This window comes from Sardina pilchardus, chromosome 10 (assembly GCF_963854185.1).
Source record: "Sardina pilchardus chromosome 10, fSarPil1.1, whole genome shotgun sequence".
In the NCBI taxonomy this organism is placed as follows: Eukaryota; Metazoa; Chordata; class Actinopteri; order Clupeiformes; family Clupeidae; genus Sardina; species Sardina pilchardus.
The window spans coordinates 11,340,838-11,368,336 of record NC_085003.1 but is presented as its reverse complement, the minus strand read 5'-3'; the positions used below and the strand labels follow the sequence as shown (position 1 = coordinate 11,368,336).

General features: G+C 47.0%; 1 protein-coding gene across 7 annotated transcripts in view; it reads right to left on the bottom strand.

Annotated features, from left to right (window-relative positions):
* The window catches only part of mef2aa (myocyte enhancer factor 2aa), a 98,900-nt gene that overhangs the window by 61,996 nt on the left and 9,405 nt on the right, over positions 1-27,499 (bottom strand). For all 7 annotated transcript variants that reach the window (XM_062548441.1, XM_062548443.1, XM_062548438.1 and 4 more), the window contains exon 3: positions 6,348-6,594. In XM_062548441.1, coding sequence (XP_062404425.1) covers positions 6,348-6,401 — 54 coding nt within the window. In that variant the 5' untranslated portion in view covers positions 6,402-6,594. The remainder of the gene's footprint in view (positions 1-6,347; positions 6,595-27,499) is intronic.

Below are 27,499 nucleotides of genomic sequence, written 5' to 3'. Positions count from 1 at the left end.
CGCACACATACACACACACACACACACACACACACACACACACACACACACACACACACATATACACAGAATAATACATGCACATACACACACAAAAAACACACACACAGGCATACGCACATGCAGCCCACACCATTTTCCTTCAAAAGCCTCCTCATATGACTCAATGGGATCCAACTCAGCACCCTCTGCAGCGAATATCGCACTTCAGCCGCTTTTAAATGGGCCTGCTTTAAAGCGCTCGGCACATGACACATGGCCTACGCCCATTGCTCTCTCTCTCTCTCTCCTCTCTCTCTCTCTCTCCATCTCTATTCATCCTTTCTGTTTTTTATACATGTGCACTGGCCATTTGTTTCTCTCACCCCTGCTCCCAATGCCTCTCCTGCCCACCCCCCCCCCCCACCTCTCCATTTTCCCCATCAACCGTGTTTTCATCCATTAAAGAATAATAGTGTTGGCTCAAGAGCTTTTAGAAAATTCAGGAGAGGCAGAGGGATGAGACATGGGGAAGAGAGGGATGTACTGCATGGGTTTTTCTCCCTGATGGAACAGAAAAAAAAACAGAGAGAGAGAGAGAGTGTGATGAGAGAAAGAGAAAGATGGAGAGACGAAGAGGGGGAAGGGGTGACAGCAAGAGAGATAGAGCGATAGAGAGAGAAGGAGGGAGAGTGTGACACATAGAGATGGAGAGAAAGAGGGAGGAAAAAGAGAGAGGGAGAGAGAGAGAGAGAACAACGTGCCCGTGAGTGCCCGTGAGCGAATGACATGCGGAAGCCAAAGTGAGAGCTAGTGAGGGCAGGCAACACTATCAGCCAGCAGCGAAATCATCAAACTTTTAATGACTTGGGCAATTACCCCCGGTGAGCCTGCCTAATGGCATACAGAGGACGCTGTTAGGCACACGGATCCACAGCTCGCTCACACACACGCACACACACACACACACACACACACACACACACACACACACACACACACACACACACACACACACACACACACACAAAATACATACACACAAATACATACACACGAATATGCACTCTCTCTCACACACTCTTACACACACTCACACATACTGTACATGTGAACACACCCTGACATATGCACACACATACACACGGATCATCAGGTCAGCGAGTCCTTCTCCTTTCTCACATTGTAATTGAAAAGAAAATAATAATAATAAAAAAAAGAAGAGCACCCTCCAGGTGCAGTGTGCCCGCTCTCTCCGCCTCGTGCTCCGTCTCTGTAGGGTGGCGCACTTCACCAGGTGGGCACCACTGGCAGCACACACTCAGGCCTCAGTGCCACGCCGCGCCGCGCCACACCTCTCCTGCTGAGCGGGCCCTGCTCTCATCACACCAGCTGAGTCCACTCCAGTAATTAAGACTCGTTTCTTCTACTTGGGAGAGTAATTTGCTGTGGAGAGAGTTGGCTCGTTCATCCCTCAGATCCTTCTCTCATTTGTTCGTTCGTTCGGTCGTTCGTTAGTTTGTTCATTTACTCTCTCCGAGCGAGTCCAGGATTATGTGCTCAAGACCTGACAGGTGTGTGTCACCGCAATGCCTGATAATTACAGGGCTGGCGGAGTGGGGGATGGACACCCAGAGAGTGGACTGGGAGACTGCTGTGGAGAGGGGGAGGGAGTGCAATGGGAGGCATCGAGAAAAGGAGTGAAAGTATGTGGGTGGGTGATAGAGAGAGGAAGGAGGGGGGAGGGTCGGTGCGTCAGTGCATATAGAGGGGGGAAGGTGATGAAGTAATGAGAATAGAATGATAGAATGATAACGAATGTACTACAAATCTACTCAACAAAGGTCATTTGAAGGGTTTTAAAAATAAAACTAAGTTTTGCGGAGAAGCGGAGAAAGTGTATGTATCTCTGTGTGTGTGTGTGTGTGTGTGTGTGTGTGTGTGTCAGATAGGACAGAATAAGGATGAGTATGGATAGGGTGGGGTAAGTGTAATAGATGGAGTAAGTATAGGATAAAGGGAGTGTGTGTATGGGAAAAGGGCGGTGTCCTGAGAGATAAGCTGTCATCTCTGCCTTGCCTGCATATTTGCTTCATTAACACACGTTTGCAGCTGGCTTGACAGCAAACCTTCAATGCACACCACTGATGAGGAGCTGATCTTCTTCCTCCCACACACCACCTCCACCCCCTCCCCCTCCTCCTCCTCATCCTCCTCTTCGTCGTCTCTTGTGACAGCCACACTCAGGAGCCTGGGCTACTCTTTCATTTTTCATTGGATTGCAGGGGGAGCGAGCTGGAGCCGGCGGGGGAAAGGATGCTCTTACACGGCCGACACAAAGTGAGGCTTGCGTGACTCCAATGCTCCCCGCTGACACAAGACACCCAATCGATGCCAGAGTCAATACCCAATGCATCAATTGGGCTTAGAAGATTTACCTCTGCGAAGTCAGTGGAGAGCACGCCCTACTTTTCCCCAAGTCTGAGCCCATTTCTAGGCATTTGCTTTACAAATATAACAACCGTATCCCCTAAAGTAGAACATTGTTATTACCTAAATACACATAAGCGCCACAGACACATGGTGCTGGGCAAAAAAACCCCCAAAAAAAACACATCATATTCGTCCTGTGCCCAGGCTAGCACTTGAAGCTAATCCATTTGTTTTGATAGATACTGCAATTACGGACCTCGTAGCCTCCGCCGCACACCCCCGTATAAATCCCGAAAGGTCAAGAGCCTATCCACAGCACTCCTCCTAATGATGCAAGGAGCTCCCGACGCCAGCGTGCAGCATGCTGCCTCGCCCCGGTATTTAATTAGCCCACTTAAGGCATTGTTTCATTTTAATGCCATGAATACTGATTGCTGGCGGCAGAGCCAGCCAGATAAAGATTCTAATTGTCTTCTTGCGATGGGCCCCCGTATGCTAATGGACACTTCCCCTGGGTGCGCCCAACACCCCTGGAGAAAGAGAGAGAGAGGAGACTGTGAGGTTCATGATCCGTGTGGGAAAAGATAGGCGCGCACACACACACACACACACACACACACACACACACTGAGACTCGCATACACACTCACACATTCATACAAAAACAGAAAGCGAGAGAGAGAGATCTTACAACGCAAACACACACACACACACACACACACACACACACATACTGTACACACACACACACAGAGACACACATAAATACAGACTTCACTCAATGTCTCTGAGCTGAATTCTCTGCTGAGCCAGCTAAACGGCACTAATGCTACAGCCTGTGTGGAAGTGATAACTATTCCCTCAGAAGGGAGCTGTGACTTCTCAAAGCTGATCAACAAGATACCTATTTATTACAGGCCTAGGAATCCTGTGTCGGAGGCTCAGGGGTCAGCCTCCGGGCCTGGGCCATCACGTCTGGGAAAATTCACATGTTTCTATCAGTATAGAGCTCGGAATTGTGCCGTAAAACTAGGAATTGTGGGAATCACGGAAACGACATCCAGATAGATATCCAATGGGGTAGGCATGACTTTCGTGAAATAGACTTCTTTTTTTGGCAACTGACAGGTTCAACAAGTAATCACAAATGTTGACCAACATGGAAAGGATCTCTATGGATATATAATGTAACTATGACAGAACAGAAGCCAATCTACAGCATTTAATGGTCTTTATTTTATTGAAGTAACACTCCATTGCCTTCTTGTACATCTCGTCATTGTGAATACGCTCACATAAATAATAATAAATAGTATCACGGTCCATTTGTTTTCTTATCTCCTCTTGACGCTAACTACTTTTTCATTAGTAATCACTGTAACTTGTTAGCGTACCGTAAAATGGCTGTTGCTACCGAAGATCGTAGAGCGCTCCGCTCTAGTATCTTTGGTTGCTACCTACACGCGAAGTAATCGGCCAAACTCTCTACCTCCTCCGCCGCTTCCAGCATCTGAATAACACATCCTTTTCTATCTCTTCTTGATCTCCTTGAGGCGACCCGCCCTGTGTTTCTTGCTTATCGTTTTCTTTTACGCGGCCTGTTTTTTGTGTTTTTTTTCCCCTCCTGTGCTGTTTTGCTGATGTCATAGGTCAGGACAGATGGTGGAGATGCTGCCGTCGCCGCCGCTACTGCTGCTGCTGCTGCTGCTGCTGCTGCTGCTGCTGCTGATGCCTCCACTGCCTGCCTGTCTCCTCATTTGGATCCCTGCCCTGAGCCTGGTGTTATGCTGATAATTGGCCCCATCCTGTAGACTGGAGTTTCGCACTCGTCTGAACTGCTACCTCCAGTGTCAGTCAAGGCCGGGTCTGCTGAACCAAGGGAGAGTGGGAGGCTGCTGAGGTATGGACGGGTGTTGGGGGAGAGGTGTGGAGGGCAGGGGGAGGCAAGAGCTGCCATGTTATCACCCTCAGGAGAGTGGAGGAAACTTCAATTAGCTTTCGGTGTGCATGGCATGAAATTTATTTCACCAGCACGGCAGCGCAAATGATTTTGAGAGGGTGCTAAAGTCGGGTGTCTTATTGGACTTGGCAGCCGAGGGATCTGGAGGAACTGAAGGTTTCATCTCAATCTTTTTTTTTTTTTTTAATAGCACTGAAGATAGCGCGCAACTGCTAGCTCGGTCATTGATTAAACTGCCACACCAATATAGCCCTAATTCTCCCAGCATTCGAGTGGTATGGATTGGATTGTTCCGAGATGTGGGGACACCACTGTAATAGTGAAAGTAGTGTGGCTGACACAGATGAGAGTAGACTGTGCTAAAACTATGCATATATATAGAGAGAGAGACGGAATGACAGCGAGTGCACAGACAGAGTGAATACCAGCTGTCTCTGTGGCTAGCCTCATTGATGGCAGTTTGCAGTGTGGGTGAGAAGGAGGAAGAGAGAGAGGAAGATGGAGAGAGAGAGAGAGAGAGGAAGAAAGATAAAGAGATGGGGGTTGTGTGAGCGAGTGAAAGTGTATGTGTGAGAAAGGGAGAGAGAGAGTAGAGAAAGAGCGAGAGTGAGAGAGAGAGAGAGAGAGAGAGAGAGGGAAGGGAGGGAAGAGAAGGGTGCTGTGTGTCCCGTTGACCCGCCCTACTAATGAGAGGGTGCAGAGGGTGCTGTGGCGGCTCCTAATTACTAGCAACCAGCTGCAACTGCACAGAGCCAGGGGCCCCCACGAGGCCCACCAGCAGCACTCCACCACCCAGACGGAGAGAGAGAGAGAAGGAGAGAGAGAGAAGGAGAGAAGGAGAGAGATGGAGGGAGAGAGAGAGAGAAGGAGAGAGATGGAGAGAGATGGAGAGAGAGAGGGAATGAGAGAGAGAGAAAGGGAGAGAAAGAGAACAAGAGAATGTGAAAAGGAACAGCACGGAAAGAAAGAAAGAAAGAAAGAGAGAAAGAAAGAAAGAAAGTAAAAGCGAGGAGCCGTGTGGTCAGGTCCACTCCTCCGGCCCAATTTTGCTGCCTCATCAGCATGTGGGTCTGAAATTGCAGGGTGCTCTTGTAAACACTGGACCGGCGCTGCTCCCTGCCCCAAAACCTGTCACACTCGCCTGCCTTTTACGAGGGCTTGGACGCCACGGAACATTCCGGCCTTTGTTTAGCCCAACGCATATCGAGGGGGAGGAGCCGGGGCCGTAGCTCTCGCCAGTGTTGGGGTGATGTTCCAAATAAACAAATGGCCCCAATGACCAGTAAACAAATCATGGCCCTCCAAACTAACTTAGTGATTTGTAGCCAGTGCACTGATAGTGGCTGCTGGATTCGATTTTGTTTGCATTAGAGGAATATTTAGTGTCATACTGAAGGCAACTGATACCAGGCCTTTATAGGGTTGTAGGGTTTATACTAGCTTGTGCTAAACTGAATTGTTCTCTGCCTCCTTATTCTTTTTTTTAAACAAATCAATCAATAAAAAGTAAGTATTAACTGACATGACCTTTTCTGCATCCCAACAAGGAAAATGTAATAATAATGATAATAATAACAAATCTGTTTTATATAGTGCCTTTCTAAATCACAAGAAAGGGTGGTAGTAAGTGTGTGTGTGTGTGTGTGTGTGTGTGTATGTATGTGTGTATAAGTCCGTATGTTGTCTAATGAGTAAGATGATTGTGATGATCTTGAATTTCCCCTTGGGGATCAATAAAGTATCTATCTATCTATCTATCTATCTATCTATCTATCTATCTATCTATCTATCGATCTATCGATCTATCTATTTGATTGCTCATAGTAAGACAAATTTAGTGTCAACATTCTAGTTAAGTGAGGACAAAGGTGTGTGTGTTTGACCAGGTGATTGCTTATGCACAGTGCCAACGACGGCACCCAAGAGTAGTAGCGTCAGCCCCCTCCATAACACAGCCAGAGACGGTGATACTAACCTGCCTGTTCCTCTCGTCCATGATCCGCGTGATCTGTATCTTCTTCCGTCCCATCTTTGCGTTCTGTTTCGTCTCTCTGACACCACGAGAATATCAGAAAAACACCCAAGCTTGTGTTCCTTCGCCCCTCCTAGCACATTGTACTCTCTCTCACTCTCTCGCCGCTGTCTTCCTCTCAGCCTTCGTCTTCTCGCGCTCGCTTTATCAGTCTGTCTCACAGCCTCTCTTGTCGTGACCACACAGCAATCTGCAAAGAGAAGAGAGTGAGAGAAAGGGGGATGGGGAGAGAGGGGGAAGTGAAGAAGAGAGAGAGAGAGAGAGAGAGAGAGAAGACAGCATTAACAACATGGCATTCAATGACATCTTGTCAGACATCAAAGCTTCAGTAGGCGGTGCAATACATGCATTGCTACCGCTAAAGGATATGAGACTCGAGACTGACAGTACCACCACCTGTGCTACCCCACTGACTTTGATAAGGGGAAGAAGAAAGGAGTAACGACTGAACAGAGGTAGGCTAATAAAAGACAGACAGATGAATAGAGAAAAAAGAGGCAGTTCACACTTTAACCAGACACAGAAAAGCCCAGCATCCAGACCCCACACCTTTATGTGTATAAAACCACACGGCAACACACTAGATGGGGATGAAAGACCTCATGTCCCTCTACAGTGTGACAACCACTTCCTTTCACCTCCATAGAAAGAGACAGAGGGTGACAGAGAGAAAGAGAGAGAGAGAGATTGAGAAGGAGGAAAGGGAGACAAAAATAAATGAGACCAGAAAAGAGAAGAAAATTGAGAGAGAGAGAGAGAGAGAGAGAGAGAGAGAGAGAGTGGTAGAGGGAGAGTGGGGGCAGACTGTGGACGATGGTGACCGTCTCCAGGGACACAGAGCAGGTGCCCCCACCCGTGAGCCTCTTCCGGGTGCTGGCCACGCCGCTGCCAGCTTTGCTCTTAAGATGATTAAGAGCGCACTGAGACTCGGTCCGACTCGGACACGAGGAGAAATCCTCTCATCCCGCGGGGACGGGGCCGCCTCTCTCACGTGCGAAAAAACACCGCCATCTCGCCCTCACCTGCCAACCTCACCTTTCCTCCCCTCGCCCTGGCACTCACCCTCGCCCTGCCGCTCACCCTCGCCCTCCCCATCACCCCGCCAGCCTGCTAGGCTCATCGGGGAGCCGGGAGACTCTGCTCCACCTCCAAGCCAGCCACAGAGCTGTTGCAACATGAAGAATGGGGCTTGAGCCGGTGCCATGGCGCACAGACACGGAGACAAACACCTTGGAAAAAATTCTACGCCGCCAAAACGCTCCTGGCGAAGTGCTCGTGCTCGTATAACGCGCGTATCTCGTGCTACTGTCTTGTGAAGTGTCTGTCTTGTCTGCCTTTTGGGCTCTGTTGCCGTAAACCTCCATAGAAAGTGTGTTATTACAGTCTAACTTGCACTCGCGCTCAACTCCCGTAGCATACATTCTGTGACCCCTGAGCCTCCAAGCGCCAATCCAGCCAAGCCAAGTCATCCACTCTGGGGATATTTACATGTCGGTCCAACCACCCATCTGTCTGTCTGACTGTCTGTCTTTCTGTCTGTAGTATGTGTGTGTGTGTGTGTGTGTGTGATGTGTATGGTGCTACTTCCACCACTCAACCCTAGAATGAGATCACCTTCACCACCAACCCACACACATCCCTGCCGCAGTAGGAAACTCTTACCACGCGAAGCCCTGGTTAGGACAGAAAAAAAATTCCCTACACCACATCACAACAGGCCCGTGAGAGTGGCAGTGTCCTTTCTCATTTGCCGTGACCCCCCCCCCCCCACACACACACACACACACACACACCTCCTCAAACCAACACCCAAGCGCACTTCCTTTTTTTTCTGATGCTCTGTGTGTGAATTCTGCTACCGTGACTACGCACAGCTCGCTACACGCTCTGCTTCAACCTCCATTACAGAAATATTTTCATATCCCAGACGGTCATTCCATTCAAATGATCAAACCTCCCTTTCTGGGAACAACAATAAAAAAGAGCAGCAGCCCGCTCCTGCCTACGGCAAGCCCGCTCTGGAGTAATAATGCCAAGCTAATATTCTCTTTATGGCCGCATAGCAGAAAGGCCATGTGGCAGACATTTGCCATTTGTTGTAGCATTGTACTAACACACACACACACACAGACACACACACACCTCCCCCTCTTTATTTGCATTACATTATATTTATTTCATATTCATCTTTGTTGATGTTGAGAAACAGCATGGAATTTGAATTGCAGGTTGATAAGGTGGTCTCTTTTAGTTTTTACGTGCTCCAGTAAGGAGCTGTGCACTGCCAAAAGCTTCTTCCCCTGAGAACATCTACACCTGCTTTGGCTCTGCATGCCAGTGCCTTACAAGTCAACATCACCGTTTCGAGGGATTGTGTTTTCTGTGCCTTTAAGCGAAAGCTGCCATCATGGTCTGTCAGCCACGGGGATGCCTTGGTCTCTCAACCCTGGTGTTGCCCAGACCCTTCTGGTCCAAGTGCTTGGGTATTAAGGGCAGGTCGTATGAGCCCAGCTGATACAGTAATCACAGTGGGGACATGATGATAAACACACACACAACAACAGAGATGCCGCTTTGGGCCCAGGCCGATTTTCTTTTTTTTTTTTTTTTTCTTAAGTCAGTCAAAACAAATGGAAATGAAAACATTGGATAATCTGTCTGTCAGAGGCTTACAACCAGTTTGAACAACAGTCCACGTGGTCTGAGTGGAGAGCAAAGTATATTCCTCTGGGTGCTTTAGTGCGTGTGTGTGTGTGTGTGTGTATGTGTGTGTGTGTGTGTGTGTGTGTGTGTGTGTGTGTGTGTGTGTGTGTGTGTGTGTGTTTGAGTGTGTGTGTTTGTTTTAGATCAGCAGAGCTTGTGGGCCTTCTACGCGTCTCTCCTCCAAAGCTGTCATGTTTGCACTCTAAGATCGCGGGTCCAGCCGTGCGTAATGCGTTGTGTCATGACATGTCTGTGAGGGAAATGGGAAAGGACAAGCTCTAATCCCTCAGCGTACTGGGCCAGCTCGTAAAGGTGGCATGACGGGCCTCACTCCACGCTCCTCTCGCCACCACCGGGAGCAGCTCTGGGACTGGACTGGACCACATCCTTCTGCCAGGATTTGTGGGGGGGGGGGGGGAGTTGCTTCTGTTTTGAAGTCACTGTTTGTTTTGCTGTGCTTTGTCACATCTCCTGAGCAGTATGCCAGAGAGAAAGAAATCTGCTGAGGAAGTGTGTGTGTCTGTCTGTCTCTCTCTGTGTTTGTGTGTGTGTGTGTGTGTGTGTGTGTGTGTGTGTGTGTGTGTGTGTGTGTGTGTGTGTGTGTGTGTGTGTGCGTGTGCATGTATGTGTGAATACCTATGTGAGTGTGTGTGTGTGCGTGTACAGTATGTGTGAATGTGTCTGTGTGTGTGAGTGAGTGAGTGAGTGAGTGGCTGTAGTGCCTGTGTTCCAGACAGTGTACACAGACGCAGCGGTGGGGGAAGACGGAGCTGCCGCCTCTTTAAACATCCCCTTGTGTCTGAGATCCTCTCCAGGCCCTGTGTGGACACAAGACTTACACACTACTCCTTCTAAATCCCAAGCCATAGAACAGCACACAGTGAATCACAAGGCACATTAAATGCTTCTTGTGATGTTTACCAAATCTACACAGATACTAAAATATTGGTTTTGACAACCCAATAGATATGTGACACCTACTGACTAACAAACAGACAAAGGTGGCAAAGTCAATCAACACCCTTTGCACCCCCCCCTAAAATATACAAAAGAGGCTCATTTTCATCTGACATGTTCGCAAACATGCATCAGCTGGGAGATAAATGTGTCAGTGTCATAACGGATGCCCATGGAGAAAAAAACATCGCTGGGGACGATTGGCGGGTGATGCCAAGCCCTGGCACTCTTAGAGGTGGTGAAGGGAGGAGAGGAGAGGAGAGGAGGGCAGGGCCGCAGGTTTCTCTGTGCGCGCCCGCGAGTACTGTGGCCTGTGCTAATCCGCGCAGGCTACAGGGGTAGGGTTAGGCAGAGCAGAGCAAGGCTACACTAAACCCTGCAGGATTAGTACAGCCAGTGTGCACTGGGAGGTGCGCCAATGCTGTACGGTGCCAGGGAGCCACAAACAAGCACAGCCACACACACACACACACACACACACACACACACACACACACACACAGTGTACAGTGTACATAATAGTGTGGATACAACTCTTTCAGTGGACATCACACACACACACACACACACACACACACACACAACCAAATGTAAACATTTGGATTAAGTCAGATACATTCACATTTTGTGATAAACTGTGTCACAAGCTATCTATGCCTGTCCTGGCTTTTCAATTTCACTATGGCAGCTCCCTGGTCTACACATGTTGCTTACTTTGTCATAGAAGAGAGGGCATAAAAATAAAGAAGGGCATAAAATGTGCTCTGAACAGACAGACCACCAAGGAATCATGCTGATATCCAAACTATGTTCTTCCTTTCCACCACAAGTAGAATCATGGACACAAAAAAATGTCATTTCAAGCTTGCTGGATTGAAAGACCTTGATACAGTCCACCTGCTCCAGTTACATCTTTGATTTAAACAAGTCCAGCATTTCTGAGAGGTGCTTACCAAACATTTGTACGGCGAGGGAATCGATGCCCGGGGTGCGTGTCTCTATAGGGGGGAGGCCTGTGTCAGCGCGACACAAAAATCAATACGACAACATGCCCCCACAGAACGAACGGGCGAGACCCGAGCAGGCGGCTTCGTCTGCGAGCAGCACGGCTACAGCTAACTAAGCGAGACCAGCTGGGGAGCACGTGGCCCACACGACTACAACGTCCACGAAGCGCCAGAAATAGACACCGACAAAAACTGTGCCAAAAAAACCTGAATGAGTCAATCACCGGCGGCCCACAAGCGCAGAGATAAATAGATAGATAAAAAAGCGAGCGAGCAAGTGAGAGAGTGAGTGAGCGAGCGAATGAGTGAGTCTCCAAATGAAGGATAGTGAAAGAAAAAGAGAAAGGGTAAATTAGCACCTTAGTATACCGTGTTTCTGCTAGTGCTTCAGTCAGCGCATTAATAGGCACGCTCAGTGTGGGCAGCACTTGGCCTCTTTCAGGGGAAAGAAAGCCACAGAATTTCTCATGGAAGAGCTCCTTCTCTCCTCCCTGACCCCCTCTTGGCGTCAGGGCTGCTTCACTCTCCAGCCTCTGGTGCGCTCTCTGCCTTATCATCCCCAGGATGCAGTAAGGTCAGTCAGAAGGAGAGCATCTACAGAGGTGCCTGTACCTCACAGCCTTCACTGGCTGTTCCACCTGAGTGACAGGTTTGTCCAGGGGGAAGACCCCAGACGGGGTGTAGCTCCTACGCTCCTTCCCACTCTGCGAGGTATACCGATGCGGGCGATGGGGAACTTTCAGAAGGCTTGAGAGGGCAGATGGGCCTCTCCCCATCACTGAAGGTTCTGTTTCATTCCATACACCCAAATACACACCCACACCCACACCCAAACACACACTTTCACTTCAGCAAATGGGTCAGGTTTGTGGAAGTCTGCTTCTATGATTTTTCAAGATCTCAAAAGAACAGAGAAATACACCAAACCAATGACACAACTGGTTTCACAAGTCGTTCAGGACGCAAAAAAAATTTGCAGGTTCAAAAAGTCAAACTAAACCACTAAATTATCATTAGGTGGCTGAAGGAAGCAAATACGGAATCCAGCTGAAATCTTTTAATAAAAGTGACAGAACAAAAATAACCTCCAGCCCTGCCTGTGATATCAAATGGCTCTGCCACAGGCGGTGGTGGACCCTGCTGTGAAGTGGGGGCATGAGATGGGCAACTTCACTCTGGGTGCCAATGATGGCCCTCAGCGAGCCAACTCAATTATTCACAGGGGCATATATAGACCCTAAACCCAGCTCCAGAGCTCCCAATGAAATGGGCCATAAGCACATCACGCGACACAAAAAACACTCTCCCATGACTAGATGTAAAAATCCCAGCCAGAATCAACACCTCCACTGCCTCCTCTCACTATTCGCGAAATAGGAGGGAGCAGTTTGATGCTCTGTGAAATGAAATTGGGTGACACACTAAATGTTCTTTTATGTCTCTGCTAATTCCCTCACACTGCAGGAGACACCGCTGTTAGCCAGACAACAGACGACAAGCAACTCCTACTTCTTTGTAGACCGAAGGGGGTTGTTTGGAGGGAGGGCGGGAGGGAGGGAGGGAGGGGGAGGGTTGACAACACATCTGCTGACTCTTCTTAAGAGTACTGCTGCTGTAGTGGAGGTGAGCACAGGCAGGATGACTGTAGTAGAGCGAGCATCCTCCTCCTCCCTTTGCAAACCTCTTGAGAGAGTGAGTGGCCGGAAGGCTAGCAGCCAGGATTATGGGCACGGCTATGACAGAGCGCCTTCCTGTGCAGCACAGCAGAGCAGCAGAGCGCTGCACAGCCCCAGCCCCAGCCCCAGCCCCAGACCCCGGGGCTCGCTGTCTGACCGCAGGCCGTGGGCAGCGCACACTCTCCATTTCCTGCTCTTTCACTTCCTGTTTTTCAGGCCCCTCTGCGTCCCAATGACCACTGAAGGGGGGGGGGTTCAGAGACAAAAAAGAAAGCAAGACAAGAAAAAAGAGAGAAGAAAGAGGGGGCCTAGAGGGCATGGGCATGTTTCCGCTGCGACTCCCCCCCACCCCCCCCAATTATCTTCCTGCCTGAGACGTGGAGACTAAACAACAACAGCGGCCCAGCTCCCGTGTACTCTTAGGGGAAGGGGTTAGTGTGCAAGGCGGCCGTGTCACCACGCAGACTGAATGGGGCGCCCACTGCCACAAACTACCTTACTCTCTATTCAATGATCATCCAGGCCTTTCCTTGTTTTGGCCTCCGCCAATAAGGAACATGAAACACTTCCTGACTTACACAACGCAGGATCACTGCGCTTTGTGTCCAGCTGGTAAGTTCACAGGCATATTTAAAAAAATAAAATAAAAAAAACTACACATAGAGTATTATAATAGAAGTGAGGTTGGTATTGAGAACTGTTGAGTTGTTGAGTGGTTAATGAGTTGAGAGCTGCTATTAGCTGATAGTGTGTGCACAAGAGAGAAAGTATGAGAAGGGGGGCAGAGAAATGGAAAGAAGAGGATAGGGTAAGAGCATAACAGCAAAGGGGAGTGTGAGAGAATTAGAACCAGGGGAAGAAATGAAGTAACAAAGAATGTGAAAGAAAGAGGAGAGAAAGGGAGAGGAAACATGAATGAGAGAGGGAGAGATAGAGAGAGAGAGAGAGAGAGAGAGAGAGAGAGAGAGAGAGAGCACACAGGCTTTTCATCGTCCCTGATGCCCATACAGTCTGTGTGGCACTTGAAGCAGGGACAGGCTGGAGGGTTAGGAAGCCCCTCTGGCAGGAGCCTTTTGTGGTGGCTGCCTTATCTCGCCCACCAGCAGCTACAGCAGCACTGGTGCTAATGTCTGCTGATGCCGATCGGCCAGCCCACTGACACCTCCAGACCCCATTCTCTCACTTCTTTTCTCATTCTCTTTTTCTTTCCTTTTCCCTCAGACCTGCACTCTTTCATTTTCTCACACTCTCTCTCTCCCTATCTAAAATACGTTTTTTTTAAGTATTTGTCTTGCCCCCTCCCTCTCTCACTCTATCCACTCACTCTTTTTTTCACACTTTTTATTCCCTCACCTTAGTTTCCAAGGCAACTAATGAGATGTAATTAATCTGATCTACTGAGCGCATGTGTGTGTAAAAATGAGAAAAAGGAGAAGTGTGGAAGAATGAGACAATAGACTTTTAAGCATATGCACACACTATTTGCACCGTGATAGATTCCCTTCTATAACGTCCCTTAAGGGCATACAACATTCTCAGGTTTTGACAGCAGCTAGAGAAACACATTCGGAAGAAGTTAAGATGATTAGAATTCGAACACCGTGACACCGTCATGGGTAAAATTGTACATGTGTAACTGAAATAAAAACCTACGCTTAGGGGTAAATTGAAACATAAAATCCCTTTCCTCCTACTATTGGGTTGGCGAAGAAGAATTATAATCCCCTTTAACTGTATGGATTTCAAATGATTGTTAAAGCTTTTCATATGCAAATAACTGAAATAACTTGTTTTGACACCATAATTGGTGGAAAATGTACAGGCACCTTACGTCACTCCTATATTTATGACATGGAAGTAAAAACAGGAAACAAAGAGGAAATATGTTTTTTAAAAAAACACCAAATGTCCACTTTCTGGCTAGAAATATATCACATGCAGAACCAGTGTGCAATACCTACTAAATATAGGGCAAGGAAAGTCCCTGTATGAAATATAGTTCCTGCTGCCGATATGGATAAAAATAAAGCTGAAGCATCACATCCTCACAGACAGGAGTGGGTTTAGATTGCCAATTTCTGGCATTCTGAGCTTCATTTTTAATTTTACGTCTGTAGCTGTATGGGACTAACTTACACTCCACAAGGGTGTGTCAGACTTGTTTTCAGTCATAAAGCTCATTATGGCTGACAAACCAAAGGCTCGGCAAAGACTCAGACACAAGAAGACATACTCTGCATACCAAACATCTGTGGAACACAATGATTTAACAAATGAATAACATGCAGGACATCGCCCTGTCATTTCAAGTTCAGGCTTAGGACTTTTGGCTTTCTTCTGGCTTTCCAGCTCTAAATCCCTGTGAGAGTTCAACAGGTCGTTCCTTCAGCAGGTCTGTAATGTTCGCATAACCAGAAGCAGTACCAAGCAAGGCTAGCCATCTGGTACTAGCCTGTAATGCTATCACGTGAATCTAGCCTGTGTTAATGGATGGTAGTGCTACTAGCATGTGATGCTAGCTAGGCGCTAGGCGTTTTGTGCTGAGGATGTACTGTAGGCAGTGAGTGGTTAATCTCTGGCAGAGCCAGCTGCTGCTGCTGCTGCTGCTGTCACTGCTGCTGTTTCACTTCAAATCTCCCCTGACCCTATCCGTAATCCCACCACTGGATCAATACAAGTTCAGAGCATCTTTGTTCCCGCTAGCATAAAACTTAAACCTCAGGGAGGGCAGGAAACCACAGAAAGAAAGAAAAGAGAGAGAGGGAGAGAGATAGAGGGAGGTAGGGAGGAGGGAAATGGAGAAAGAGAGAGAGAGAGAAACAGAAAGCTACTTATCACCTTGAAAATGACATCGATGAAGAGAAACCCTCCCAGGACATGCCAGGTCTCAGTGCTCGTGTCTTGCATGTGTCAGTGAGAACCATGTAAAGTCTGCTCTTAATATGGGTCACCAGCACCATCATACAAAGGAACGTGACAAAAGGTTTAACCGAGACAAGAGACCCTCCAAATTGTGCGGTGGATTAATGTTACACGGAAGATTAATTAGTGATGACAACCATTAATAGCACAAACAAGTGAGGCTGCTCAGATAAATAATAAAGCTGTAATTAAATAGATAAAGGAGAGTGAGGAAGGATAACCACAAGTGTGGCATTTTTGCCAGTAATTGAAAAAAAAAATAGATCAATTAGGCTCTTACGCATGAACCTAAAAAAAAAAGAGAGAAGGACACTATTCAGAGGAAGGCTCATAAAAAAGGAAGCTAAATGACAAAGGCCTCCTGTAGTCAGTGATGGTGGGTCCTCCTTATGCAGCGCCCACTGTGGAGCAGGAGTCAGTACAGACAGTACTGAGAGACAACGAGACCAAGCGCTACACGACGGGCATCTACACTATCAATCACAGATTTGAGCAAGGTCGCGAGCGCAGAGTGCCAGCCAAGGTGACTTTCACTGTGGTGAATGCCTAGAGGGGGATACAAAGAGAACTTTACTGTCTTCTCTCTTTCACTCTCTCTCTCTTTCACTCTCTCTCTCTCTCTCTCTCTCTCTCTCTTGCTCTCTTTCACTCTCACTCTCTCTCTCTCTTTCTCTCGGCTCAAATATTCATTCCATAATCCTTTTTGGATGACATTAAGACAAACCTCAAAGAAGGGTAAGGAAAACATATATGCATAGGTTGCAGAGGCAAAGATAATCACTTGCGATATTCCTAACCAAAGCCCCTGCCTGCCAAGAGAAGTGAGCAATCAGACATGAATTTGAGTTGCCCTTTGAATGTAGTCTCTGCTGGCAAGCAAGAGCCCATTGAAGTGGATTCAGTAGCATATGGTAAATGTCAATCAAGAGCACTGTTTGAGCAGATCTGATGTAAATGTCTCGGAGAACGCCCCTACATGAAGGTGCCTGTGAGAGTGTGCCTGTGTGTGTTGGTCTAAGATAATAGGAAGAGAAAACACACACACACACACACACACACTTACTCCCACACAAGTTGTGCGTGGAAGAAAGAAGAAGTGTCCCCGCCCCCACCCCCTGGTCATGAGTGGTAGCTGCGTTGTAACATAATTACTGCTGGGACGCGCCTATTCCCAGTGATCCATTTGCGTCAGTCAGGTTTTCAAGCCAAGCCGATGAATGGATTCTCAGTTTCTCAAGGATAAAGCGATGACCCTCTCCAAACAGCTATATCCATTTCACTTCTCCTCCTCCTGGAATACGGGCCTGTGCTAATTGTGCTGCGACTTTGATTTTTTTTCTTCTTTCCTCTCTCTCTTCTCTCTCTCCCTCTCTCCCCTCCTCTCTCTTCTCCCCTTGACTCTCTCAGTTCTGTCGTTGTTAACTTTGTTTGGGCGAGTGTCAGTGTGTGTGTGTGTGTGTGTGTGTGTGTGTGTGTGTATGAGTGAGAAAGAGAGAAAGAGAGAGAAAGAGAGAGTGTGTGAAATGCATACACAAATACTTAACATATCTGCATAACCATATGCACAATTGCACATAGACATATTAACAGAGAGAGTGTTAGTGATCCAGGAAATGAAATAATCACAATGTGCTGATGTCAAAAATAAACAAGATGCACAACATTCGAGGAAGCATGCGCTATTGGCAGGATAGATTTAGAGCCAGCAGACACACTTAAATTGGTGCCAGGATTATATATTTAGTACAGAGCCAGTTCTAATCAGTGGGTTACATAATATTTCCTGAAATCTGTGTGCAGTTTCTGCATATACGGTACATACTGTAAAGCCAAAGTTTATTTTTCTTTCACATCTAAGGATTTAAATATCCTGTGCCATCTCTACCACAGCACTTTCTAATTATTCAGTCATTTACTGTAACTCTGGAAGCCTAAACCGAATACAGTAGAAAATGTCCTAATATAATGACAACAAAACCTTTGACTTTGTTCTTCAGAACTGCGAGTGTTGAAATAACTATATCACAGTATTCCAGTTTCCATGTCAATATTTAGCAATATTCTTATACGCCGTGCAGTGATGATGAATGACTGACATTCCTTACATGTCTGGTCATGAACAATAGATTGAGCCATCTGAGTCATCTCTTCCGCCAACACACACGGCAAAGCCAGTGATCTGTCACAAAATATCCACAGTAGTGACCAAGCCACTTAGCATCTCAGTGAAGGGGACCATGCCACAGTAAGCAGATGCAAAGAAGATTAAACTCTTTCATCATTGCCATTCATTATAACAACACACCAGTTTAAAGACAAGATCTCCGCCCTAATTCAGACCAATTACAAACTCTCTGGCACTTTTCTTTATTAAGCCATAAAAATAAAAATCAGGGTGAACAATGAAGAAAATCAAACGAAAGTTAGCAAGTAGACATAGTTGATCCAGAGAACGGAGCTGTCTTACATGCAGAACAATACAAAAGAGCCACCGTTACCAATTCATGCATATATTAATAAGGGAATCGTCATAGCTCAAGGCAATTCATTCAAATGCTGCATTCCAAATTAAGATGTGAAAAGGGGAAGTTTTTCATCTTTTCAACACAAAATCAAACACCATCTCTTCCTCTCTCTCACTCTCTCTTTCCATCTCTCTTTCTCTCTCTCTCTCTCTCTATTCCTCACATTTTTTTTGTGGGGGTTGGATTTGATGTGGTTGTCTGACTGATGTGGCGGCATGCATCCCTGGCTGTCTCTGTATGGCTGTCCATCAACATTTTGAGTTTTCACCAGAGATAGCAAATCCCTCAAACACACACACACACACACACAGTCACACACACACACACACACATACACACACACACACACACACACACACACACACACACACACACACACACACACACACACACACACACACACACACACACGCACACACACACACACACAAACACACACACACACACGCGGGCGCGCACACACACGCAAACACAAAAACACACAAATCGTCAGACCCCTCCAACCCCTCCTAAAGGCGCCCTCTGAGCAGCGTTAAGTGCCACGGCAGCCTTTTGATGTAGCGCTGATCTCCGAGTCAGAGACGGTAAACAGCGCAGATGAATGAAGATTCACTTCCTCGGGGAGAGAGAGCACCGTGTTCAGATATCAGTCAGCGTGGCGTTCGCCTCACACTACACTAACACGCGTCAGCGCTGCGGCCCGCTTGCATCACGTCGCCATCAAAATCACACCCCCATCAACCAAAACATCAGCATGAGACAGCCACGCACATCAGACGCTGTCACACTCACTCACACACACACACACACACACACACACACACACACACACACACACACACACACACACACACACACACACACTATCACTGACAGTGATACCATACTGATGGAGGTGGCGTCTGCATCAACCAAATCAAAGGATTCAATCAAGGATTTTCATCCATTTGGCAAAGTGCTGCTCTGTCTGCTACCATATTGGGTGAAGTACCTCTGTCCAGGATGCTACCCTGTGTGACTAGCCTGGCATCTACCCCGCTGCTCTTTATGGACATAAAAAAAACTTCCGAACAGCTTAGAATAAATATTTGATATGTTCTTCCCTTATGACATTTTTATCCTCTTCACAGTCCCCCAGTTCAACAATGCTCCATTATATAAAAGGTTTATGCAATCCAAGCAGCGCGGACAGCTCTGACTCATAAACTGAAAGGTTGTGAACTGATGAGATTTGTGAGTGTGCGCGCGTGTGTGCGTGTGAGTGTGTGAGTGTGTGTATGTCTGTGTGTGTGTGTGTGTGTGTATTCGTCTGTGTGATACAGAAACTGATGCACAATAATCTCTTAACAATTTAACATGAGCCAGTGAACTTGAAAGACTGCAAAAAATACAGAAAATTAGCAAATGCTACAAAAAAAAGCTACATCCACATGTGGGCACACGGAATAATAAGACTGTTGATGTGAGGTTCTGGAGAACTTCTTAGTGGGCGTTTTATTTTTATTCCATTTTTTTGCCATTGAGGCCTTAGCCTTCATGCCTCTAAAGCTTTTATACAACAAAAAGTAACATAGCAAAACCAAACCCTGCAATTTCAAGGGGAGGGCCCAAAAAAAAACTAAATCAATTTGGCCAAGTCCTTACTCTGCCCAGCTCATTGCGGGGGCTAAAGAAGTCAGTAAATGTTTTCCCCTTCAAATCATTCTTGTGTTCGCCGGGTTTTGTTTGTGTCGTTTCATTTCTGAAAACCACTGGTCATTTTAGTTGGTGCACTCTCTAACTACTAGGCGACTGTGGAGAGCAGCATCTTGAGCAGGGACAAACCCTGAACCACCACAATACCAAGACACCCCAGAGAGCGAGGGAGGAGGAAGAGGATGAGGACGAGGCAAAGGAGGGAGGGAGGGAGCTCAGCCTTGTCTGCCATCCCAAGCTGAAGCAGAGGAACAATTTTCATTCTAAAATATAGATGGGCGCTTACATAAAAGTCTGCTGGTTTTTTTTGGTCTTGCAAGCCAACGTTTGAATGAAGACTATTCCTTAGAAAATTCTTCAAGTCATGCGGCAAAAACAAGTACTCTTTGAAACTGCTCCACGCCAACCCGCGTCCTTTTTCCACGCCATGAACACGTTGCTGCGTTTTTTCTGCTGTTTTGTTTAGCTGTCATATTCGTATGAGAGCCGACTGTGTGGTTATGGGAACACTAGAGGAGGGGAGCGCAGTCATTATCATATCTTGCGCTGTGTTCTTTTTTTTCACGGCAGCATTTACATAGATGGCTTCAAAGCGCTTCCTCCTGTGTGTGTGTGTGCGCATGTGTGTGTGTGTGCGCATGTGTGTGTGCGTGCGTTTGTGTGTGTATGTGTGTGTGTGTGTGTGTGTGTGTGTGTGTGTGGGTGTGTGTGTGTGTGTGTACTGTATGTGTGTGTGTGTGTGTGTGTGTGTGTGTGTGTGTGTGTGTGTGTGTGTGTGTGTGTGCGTGTGTGCGCACGCACGCGCATGTTGGGGGGACAAGTTCCTGAGCTCATACAAGACAACATTTAATTATAGTAGGACAGCGAGAGAGGACTGGGCTTGAGCAGGTCTCTTAAAATACCTTTCACACAAGCATCAACAAACACAGGAAACTCACATGCATGAGTGTAAAGTGAGGGTGGGGGGGAACGGGGACGACACACTCCTGCGTGCAAAATAGACACAGGGAGAAATGAAAATAAAAGAGAGACAGAGAGAGGGAGAGAGGGACTAGAAAGAGAGAGAAAGAGAGGGAAGCATGAGTAAAAGACACAGCAAGCCTGAAACAGAGCAAGCGAGAGAAAAAAATCACGAGTGCAAGAGAGAGAGAGAGAGAGAGAGATGAGGGAGCAGAAGGAGAGGGAGAGAGAGAGAGGGCCAGACTCAGCTGTTGGCCTCTCCAGGAATCTTTTTAGACCAACTGTTCCCTGACTGCCTGCCTGCCCGCAGCGCTGACTGTGGCCTGGTCTGGCCACCAGCGGGACGGCCTCATCTCCCCTCTCCATGCTATACGGACGGGGACAGGGCCGGTAGCATAGGCAGCTGACCCAGAGGACCGGCGGGGGGTGGAGGTGGGGGTGGGGGTGGAGGAATGGAATGGGAGTGGAGGGGGAGACGCTGGGAGGGAGGGGCCCCCCCCTTGGCGAGATAAGGGGGGGCCAGGCCAAGCGCCCGAGTGCGTGTGTGACAGCGGCCAAGTACAGGCAGGGAACAGCTGAGATACCGATGGTGTGGCGTTTACTATTTCACCTGGATCAGCAGAGCGGAGCAGAGTACAGCAGGCCAGGCCGGGGCAGGGCAGGGCTCGCAAGCCTTTACGAGAACTCCCAAGCCCTAGGAGCAAGAGAGGGCAATGCTGGCAGCTGGCCTATCAGGAGCACAAACACTCTCAGTCACACACAACACCCACACACACATAAATACACACACTCAATCACCCTTGGAGATAAATGCACACAAACACATGCACACTCCCTCTCACACACACACACAGTCATGCACATACAAAAAGATACACCTACAGATATGCTGAAGAGGGCTGGCAATATTTATCAACCAACTTTCACTGTAACTGACTGACTTGTATGCTGTCCGTTGCCAATCAATTATCAATTCACTTCAAGGAGAAATAAAAAAATACATAAGATTACTTTATTTTTTAATGATAGCCATTGCTACTCTACACATTAAAAAACAAACTTGACTGAACACAGATTATCTCCCACACCCACCCTAGCCAATTAGATTGAAATTAAGATGTTTGGAGTTCAACTTAAAGACTGCCTTTATGGTCATAATAAACCATCCCAATAACAACTAAGCACAGCTCCAAGTCACAACTCTTTCGCTTAATTTAATTAACGTGAGGGCTTTCATTAAAACAAAACAAAAAAACACAAGTCAATAACAAGCCAGCTCTCTTTCTCTCTCTCTTTCTCTCTCTCTCTTTCTCTGTCTCTCTGGTCCCAGGCACCCATTGTGATTTAGTAATTTCGCTTAGGTTTACTACGTGAGTGGCGTAATGTTTTCCTTGGTCGGGCGCTGCCAGAGCTATTAGCTGCTGGAGGGAGGGATGATGTCATGGACTCTACAACTGATACGTCCCAGCCCTCTGCTTCCTCTTCTCCTTACAAGGCAGAGGTCAAGTGCTCCGCATCGCCTTGTGTTTCTCTCAGGCTGTCAACCCTCCTGACCGGGTTGATTTGGTCTTTCATTTTCTTACGTTGGGGTCAGGGGCCAATTGACAAGTAGATGGACCACATTGACTGGTTGTTGACTGAAGGACTTCATAATGCAGAGTGGGTGGTGTTTTTGACTGGGTTTTATGTAATAGAGAATTTACTGAGGAGGCAGACAGGAGTTTGCCGTTAAGTATCAAAAAAGTATGAAATCTTATTAAAAGAAAAAAAGTCTGCCTTGCTGAGCTTTTCGTTTGCTCAAGAGTGTTTTTTTCGAATTCCAAAAGGTTAGGGCTCATATTTTGAATGAGCTCAGGAGAAAGACTGCTTCAAAAAACATGAAAGACTGAGCTAAAAAGAGGCTTGTGCAAAAAGTTTACTGCGGGATGGATGAATGATCTCTCTTGTGAGGAGGACCGCAGAAGATGACATGTCACAAACCACAAAGGTCACGCACAATAGGAACTACGTCTGCGCCAGACGAGGAGATTAGGGTAATTTAAAACTCCTTGCAGTTCAGTGTGATACGGACTGTATGCCAAGCCCTTACAACAGCACTTCACAGACAAATTTACCATGTGCTTTAGGTTAATATGGCATGTCATGCTGCCCAAAAGAAATCTCTGACTATCTCTACCCTGCAAAACAGACAGATTTCCAGTTGTGCCTTGCCTGGAGTGACACTTGTGACTCACACAGTGAAATAAAGAGCAGGTCATATTAATGTACAACTGCAGTAGTATCTGAGTTCCTAAAACCAGATAAGCAAGACCTTTGGTCTGTCAACATAAAAAAAGGGGAAAATGACATCAAATGAGGTCTCTGTTGGCTCATCCTGTTCAACCTCGGTTCCTCACAGCACTAGGTGGAGGTACGAACTCTGTCTCGCCGGGGGGGATGGGGGGTGCTATAGCAACCCGGACAGCCGTTTAGGTCACTTCCCCTCCCCAGCAGTAAACACCAGGCACCGGGCCGGGCCGGAGGATGGAGGGTGACGGGGACGGGTCATATCCCCCTGGCCCCTGGGCCCCGGGGGCCGGTTCACAGACGGGGGAAAAAACACGGATGTTGAGACCTCTCTTCCTGCAACCCCACAGGGCCAAGAGCAGCTGCAGGAGGCCCCCACACTTCCTACTGTACCACAGACAGGCTAGCACTAGAAGGTGGGAGTCAGGCCTTTGCATTTTGTCACAATCTCCCGACTCACAGATGCTGTGAAGGCATTTTTGAGTACTTTAATTCCTCTTTAACAAGCCAAACAAACATGCACAATGAAATAATACTGCATGTATTAAACTGCTTGGCACGAAATACGAAGCAGCAGCAGCAGCAATGCCACGTGTCACTCATCTTGACACAGTTACAGTTGAGAGTTTTACGCACACGTTTTTTGTTTTTTTTTGGCCTGTGAGGCAGTTCTTTACCCGTCTGTCTCAGCAGGGGGCTCTACAGCTTGTGACAGAGATTACACGTGGAAGCTCTCACGCTCATTGAGAGAGCGCATCCAGTTTCAGCGCGGCAGCATCACCCTGCGCGTGGTGCGCAGGAGGGCCGAGACACAAACGCCACACAAAAGGGACACACCCAGGTCTGCTTTTGTGACTCGAGTGCCAAACATGCCTTTAGATTGCTCTGACGCAAGCATGCGATTCAGGAATGCCTGGGAATGCATCAACTGCCAAACTGAAGCACGTTTAATCTGGTGTCAACATCTTTTGAAAACATGCACACGCCACGTATATTGCCAACAAAAATATGGTTCTGGTGTCCTATTACGTCTGTCAGAGAATTTGCAGTAGAAGTGTTGATCTTCTCTTGCTGTAAGACGACAGAGGAAGAAGTAGGGAGGGCCAGAGAAAGAGAGAGAGAGTGCGGAAAACAGAAAGAGTGTGACACACAGAGACATAGATCGAAGAGAAAAAGACGCAACTATTTCCACACATGTCAATATCGAAGTCGAACTCGGCTCACATATCCTGTGCATGCAGCGCTACATGCTCCTGCGGTTTTGCTAACATGCATATCAGTGCCCTGCGAGCAACAGACAGCAGGCAGATACCCACGGTGGCCTCACACAGGTGCAGGTGCAAACACCCCCCACTCCAACCCCCACCCACTTTGCAGCCGTCCCCACCGCACATGCTCACAAGCCCCCATTTAAAACCACAGGGGTGCACACTCGCCCATTGAGCTGAGAAACCAGCCGCTCTGCCTCACACCCACATAGTAGGGCAAAGTAGCATGGGGTATGCGTGTGGTGTATTTGGAATATGCTCTCCGCAAAACTATGCCACTGTCATGTGGACTTCACGTTCAGAAGCTTTTCTATGACAGTGGTGTTATTACCTACACTAAGGAGATTATGTTTTTGGTGCAGTTTGTCTGTGTGTGTAGTAAGATTATGTAAAAACTCCCAGTCTGATTTTCAGGGGGGAAAATGGTCCAAGGAGGAACCATTTGCAATTTTGAATTTAGTTTCACTTTCACTCATGTTGTGAGATATGCCATTCAGCCTTGCCTCTCTATTTAGTGCAACACTGATTGAGGTTTTTTTTGTGAAATGGCTGAGCAACATTGCTTCTCAGTTTACGCTTAAACGTAATGATGATCAGGGCTGTTTGAATAATATTTTTTGTGTACAGCTTTGGAGAGGAGAGTGACTAACAGTGATACTTGACTTTGATGATAAGTGATCATCAATATAATCACCAATATAAAATCTGACTATGAAGGCAGTGGATGCTGTTTTACTGTGTTCAAAATGACCACCGTTACAGAGGAGCTTAACACAGATATCAACACGGTGACTCAGCCTTTGGCTTACGATGATATGAAGACTTATTTTCTGTGTCTGCAGTGCCTCGGGAAGGAAAATAAATGGACTAGCAAGAACGTCAAAGCAAAACAAACATCCATCTCTTTATCAAAGGTGGGGAGTTACTGGCATCAGAAAAATAATAGATCAGAACTTCAGGTCTGTCAGCAGTAAGATCGCTCAAACAGCAATGATCTGGATGAAAGAGAGACCACTGTAAATAGATTGTTTCTGTGTGAAAAACAATAAAACTCTCAGGCCTACTGGCCTTATTAGAAAGCTCTGTTTCAGATTTTGCTCCGTTTTCTTTCTTTTTTTTTTCAAAGACAAGCAGCACACCGGGAAACGGGTCATTTATGTTACGCTCGATGCACTTGCCACAGTCACTTTCTGTCTTTCTTTTCTTCCCTTCTCAAACTCTTTTTACCCCTGCCAGTGAACGCCAGTATTTGTTTTCACAACCTCTGGGTCATTCTAACTCCTCTTTGAACGGCACCCTTAACCCTTCACTAGTAGTGGTCAGCTAAAGCCACGCAGAGAGGGCATGGAGAGGGGGATCAGAGCCGTAAAGAGGATTAGTGGAAGATTTGGGGCTAACGCTCTGGCAGCGTGAGCCTGGTCACTGATGCTCCACCACAGCCACAAGCAGCTGAGCGGAGGGTGAGGCAGGCAAGGAGGGCACCAGCCACCAACACCACCTTTGCCCCCGACGCCCAGGGGAAGGGTGAGTGAGGCTGACAGGGACGGGCACAGGACAGCCGTCCCCGAGCGAGCTACTCTCCCTACCCCTTCTCGACTGCCCAGACTGTTTTTTGCTTTGCCCCTGCTCAGCAGCGCATGTGCTGACTGGACTTGCACGGGGCGGCTTAGCGTCCCGAGGTCACCGCCAAGGTCGAGCCAGCGGAAAGGTCACAGCGCAGCCATTCTGCTAAGATGTGTTACAGGGTAGAGCGTGCAAGGTCGTGCTCTCGTGTGTGCAGTCAGCCAGTGTAAGCAGATCAAACACATGTTGGCATGAGGCATCTTGGTTAAACCTTGGTCAGATCCAAACTTATCATAAGAAATAGAGGCTTTTGCTTACATAGTAAGGCTGGGTCACATAACATAACACAATAAACATAATCACAGTAAGGAACACAAAACCAGTCAGCGGAGCTTTACTTCATATACATCTAATTTTTTCTAAAACTCAACTGAATGGCTTTACTTGTGATAGCTTTGATCATAACTGTACTGGAAGACCCAATAACACACAAAAAAAGTTTTGATTGACTGAGTGCTCCATGTAGAAATGCTTCACAAGCCTGGGTTATATCAAAGATAACAGTGCCGAATTACAAATAGGCCTACAGTATACCTGTATTATCTGCCCTGATTGTAAACAGATGGGCTGTGCAGTTTAGACTTTTCACTGTAAAGATACCTCTTGGAAAGGGATCATGTCACCGTCTAAATCAGAGTCAACAAAACTATGTACCATATAAAAATACAGAACCTCAATGAAGTTTGGCTTATTTCAAAGAACAAACTAAAGGAAAATAAGACGTTGCTCCCAATGTTGCTGTGTTTCAATGATCCAGAATATTTTGTAACACAGGAAGGCGATACTACTCTTTTCACAGGAGCCACTTTTCAATCTCTCAATTCAGAAACCAAACTGAAAAGAACAGATGGTCTATCAACCATAAAAAGACTTTTCCCAGTGATAATTAAAAAAGAACCAACCAAAATACATTCAGCAGACCTGTCTAGACACTTAATTTTAGATCTAATTCCCTTTAACATGTGCATGTTTAATTATAGCTTTTATTGACGCCTCATCTTATTTATTGTTTTATTCTGGATGTAAGTGTCCAATCATGATTCAATAAATATACGCATTGAAACTTTATCTCCGTGAAAGTAAGCAGTATTTATAAAGTACATTTGTTGCACAGCATGGTTGCCAAGACTGGACGCTAATCCCCAGGCCAATGGCTTGGAAATCATCATCTCTACAATTTAAGGGCCTGCCTAATAAAGTTATAACCGTGGAGCCTTCTAACCTGATAGATGGTTTTATTTGGCAAGTGCCAGTGGGACCCTATTTACTGCAGGCAGGCACAAGCTCAGCTTCGTGTGATTGCAGAGGCAAAGGAAAAGAATGAAAACAAAACACAAAAAAAAAGAGTGAGGAGTGAATATCTGGATGAGCTCTATGAGAATGAAGTTTTTTCTCTCTCTCTCTCTCTCTCTCTCTCTCTCTCTCTCTCCCCACTGCTGGTTGAGTATCCGTTCAGAAACTACAGACGGTGGG